The sequence below is a fragment of the Neofelis nebulosa genome, chromosome 9 (genome assembly GCF_028018385.1).
Source record: "Neofelis nebulosa isolate mNeoNeb1 chromosome 9, mNeoNeb1.pri, whole genome shotgun sequence".
NCBI lineage: Eukaryota > Metazoa > Chordata > Mammalia > Carnivora > Felidae > Neofelis > Neofelis nebulosa.
Window position 1 is genome coordinate 114247072 of NC_080790.1, and position 4029 is coordinate 114251100.

Below are 4029 nucleotides of genomic sequence, written 5' to 3' on the forward strand. Positions count from 1 at the left end.
TTTTTTTTTTAATTTGCTCTTTTGAAAGACTTCATTTGTAGAATTGCTCTGTACTGGAGAAGACTTCATTGGAGACTCCAAAGTAATACCAATCTATCTGGGCAAACCTTAAGGCAGTCTTAAGATGCATTAAGACTAGATGACTTTCTGGAAGTTTCATACGTAAAAATACTATTTTTCCTACGATAGTTTCATACAGTAAAAAAATTACTATTGGATGTGTGTATCTGTCTGCCTTTATCAGCTAATGATTTACTTAATCTTCCAAATGGGTTACTTTTGCGAGTAAAAGTTGGCACCAGCTGGATGGGACATTGGAACAAGAGGAATAAACTAGGACTGACTCACACAAATAAGGACATATGACCAACCAATTGGGCTGATGGCCCAGGTGGAGAAATCAATGTTCCTGCTCTCTGGGAGCTCACATCCTGAGTAAAGAAGAGTGGGTGTGATGCGATGGAACATTCTGTAACTGTGAACTCCAAATATGGGAATGAAGGTAGGGTAGACTTGGATTTCCTGTCCGTCCATATGGGTTAACACGAGAGCTCAGAATGCTGATAGCACCCAAAACTCTAGTTTCGTTCTTGAAAGACCGTGTGTGACAGAGATTGCTGGGCAACGAAACTGTGCTGCCTGTTTCTCTTGGGAAGTCTGTAAACATGAAGCTCTTTCTGGTTCTCATTGTGCTGCCCTTTGAGGTCCTACCAGCAGGTAACTTGTCCAAATGTACCATGAAACCCTAGGAGATACTACTCTGTCTGTAGGAGCGGGGCCAGGGCCTTCAGATTGTTGCTGTCTTGCCAATGTCATCAAAAGTACCCACTCTCCCTGAGTCTGTGTCTTAGAAGAAAGCATTCAGGGTGGTAAGAAGACATCAGGGCTGTACTCTTGGAAGTCCTTTCCAAAGGGAGGCATGAACCCATCCTCTAGAATGATCTTTGTAATTGAACATAGTTTTCACACAGGAACCTCACCATGCCTTTTTCCATCCAAACTCATTTTCAGCCTATGCTACAACAGTAATGAGAACAGTACAAGCTTTGGAATCATGTAGATGTGAAGTTAAAATATATCTTGACCACTGATTAGTTGTATGAACCGAGCTAATTATTCCCTTTGAATTTCAGTTTTCTCATCTGTCAATTGAGTATGGATGACCCAGTTTCATAATGATTGAATTTCATGTGAGGAAATGTCTCTTTTCTCCCTCTTTGTTCTGTGAGCTTGTCCAAATATGGGTACAGGGGCAAATAAAGAATTAGAAACAGGCGATTTAGGACCTCAATACAATACTCTGAATAGTTTGGATCTCTAGGGAGATGGGTACTCATGGAATTGAGTTTGATTCCCTGGACAACACATTTATTTGAGACAAAAAGGAGGAGAGACAGAGAGAGAGAGAGAGAGAGTGAGAGAGAGCAGAGCCAGAAGGAGCATGGTTATGAAGACACAGAGGCTGGATAAAGGAAGTTCTCTGCAGCATTTATTGCGGAGACCCACGAGGTGTTGGCAAAGGGAGATTTCTGCTGCCCGTGTCAATGAGTGTGAAACCCACTGTCTCTCTTAACTTAAAAAGCCCTGTCTGTGATACTCTTTTAAAGGTTAACTTGGCTTTGAGTCATGCCACGGTGGCAAGTTGGCACTCTTTGGGGACACTGGACCCGGGTAAGGCTGAGCGAGTACTGACTTTGGGGCATGGGAGACAGAGTCAGATTTGCCAGAGCCCAGGGGTGGGACATAACAACAGTTGATAACCATGCGTTGGTCTCTCTTTTCTGGTCATATAGGTTCTGATGTTCTCAGAGATAACTGGGTATTGGCTAGGAGCCTGGGGCTTTGATGTCCTTAATTTGGGATGATTTGCCAGGAGGAGGCGCTTCGTTTTCTCTCACCAGCATACGGTTGACTTTGGAACCACAGGAGGCCAAAACTTTCGGGAACCACACACGCCTTCTACTCTGCCTCCGGAACTAATCTGCGTCCGATGTTGTTTTCTGTGCACAGATACGGCACGACCCAGGAAATGCTTTAGTAATGTAACAGGCTACTGCCGGAAGAAATGCGAGATGGGGGAAATCTACGAAGTGGCTTGTCGAAATGGGAAATTATGTTGTGTTAATGAAGGCGAAAACAAAAAACACAAGAAAGCCCCAAAGTCACCTTCCTTTTTGGTACAGCCTGATGGGAAGACGGACTATGTTATTTTACCCACCACCACCCTTCTTACAATCCAGATATGAGTCAGGGGCTGGCTCCGCTGGTCTCCACTCTTCCTAAACCAGAAACACCACCTCTTCTGACATCCTGGGGCAAGAGATGTATCTACTTCTTCTATGACCTTGATTCTCCACATAATAAAGTTTTTTTGTTTTTTTTTTTTTGCTTTGCTCTGGATTTATTTATTAATGTATTCACTTACTTTTTTGAACACTTTAAACATAAAGGAATAGTTATCATGTTCCAGGCATTCATCACGCTGGTAACGTGGGTGACGTAGAGATGAAAAGAACATGTTGGCAGAGGTGGAAGTTAGCCACCTAACTTTTCCGCATCGTCTGTGCAATTTCATAGCATTTCAAACATTGCTCCTTTTATTTATGTATTTTTGTTTTTGAGAGAGAAAGAGAGAGAGAGAGCATGTACTTGCGCACGTGAGAGGGGGAGGGGCAGAGAGAGACAGACTCTTAAGCAAGCTCTGTGCCCAGTTGGGAGCCCACCACGGGGCTCCACCTCATGACCCTGAGCCGAAATCGGGAATTGGACACCTAACCGACTGAGCCACCCAGATGCCCTACTCTTAGTCTAAGCAGATCTAAATGTCCCAGCTTTGTGTGCGGGGGGGTGGGTGGGGGTGGGTGGGGGTGAATACAGGGGGTTTGGCTAACAACCAAGAATTCATTAGAAGAAGGCATGATATTGGAATATTTTCACAGCATTTATTGGCCAGGTCTAATGGACAGTAATGACAGCTAGTGATAGTTCCAATACAGGTTACCCCTCCTATCCAAAAGTAGAGTTGATCCTAGGAGACCTTTCATAGGCCAAAGTGGTGTTAAGTGAAGAAGCAATTACCACGAACTTATATGGAGAAGTAGTAACCACTCTTAGGCTTTTCAGATACCTTTGGACACATCTTGCTAATGGATGCACAGAATAAATCAAGATAAAGCACTGATGCGCCCAGACACAGTTCAAAGCTATGATGGTTTCATGCTGAGATGCTGAATGTAGGTCCTCGGAAAGGAGCTTGGCAGGGGTGGGGTGTGCGGGGGGGTCCACTCTCACTGCTCACGGTGCCCACAGCCTCTGTAATGGTTTGCTGCAAAACCAACATTGGGTGCTATTTTTGCTTTTTGCCTTTTTAATGCAGCAGGCAATATCTTCTTCAGATCTCTTGCAGTTAGTGAAAACAGGTACTAATGCAGGTGTTTTGTAGAAGTGAAGTCGCGTAACTGGGAACTTTCAAAAAGGGGGGGACACCTGTACGTCATTTGAAGCTCATTTAATGTGTATAATCCATTTCCTTTTTTAGTAGCAATTTGAACATTCAGTTGACGCAATTTTAAGGCTCTTTTACTCTTAGAATCTTTTTAAATTTTTTTTTTTTTTTACATTTTATTTATTTTTGAGAAACAGAGTGAGACAAAGCGTGAGTGGGGGAGGGGCAGAGAGCGAAGGAGACAGAATCTGAAGCAGGCTCCAGGCTCTGAGCTATCAGCACAGAGCCTGATGTGGGGCTTGAACTCATGAACCGTGAGATCATGACCTGAGCCAAAGTTGGATGCTTAACCAACTGAACCACCCAGGTGCCCCTACAAGTCTCAGTGTGGATGTAGAGGACTTGGAACCCTCATACCCTGCTGGTGGGGCTATAAAATGGTGCAGCCATATTGGAAAACAGTCTGGTGGTTCTTCAAATGTTAAACATAGATTTAAACGATCTGACAATTGCACTTCTAGTTATATATGCAGAGAAATGAAAACATACTTCCACATAAAGACCTGTGTTCATAGCACCATTAT

At 43.6% G+C, this 4029-nt stretch overlaps 1 protein-coding gene across 1 annotated transcript; it reads left to right on the forward strand.

Moving 5' to 3' along the window:
- The first annotated feature begins 399 nt into the window (after nt 1–399).
- DEFB128 (defensin beta 128) lies at nt 400–2378 on the forward strand. The gene is made up of 2 exons (XM_058685202.1): nt 400–717; nt 2011–2378. The coding sequence occupies exons 1-2, from the start codon at nt 666–668 to the stop codon at nt 2244–2246; spliced, it is 288 nt and encodes a 95-aa protein (XP_058541185.1). The 5' UTR covers nt 400–665; the 3' UTR covers nt 2247–2378.
- The last annotated feature ends 1651 nt before the right edge of the window (nt 2379–4029 follow it).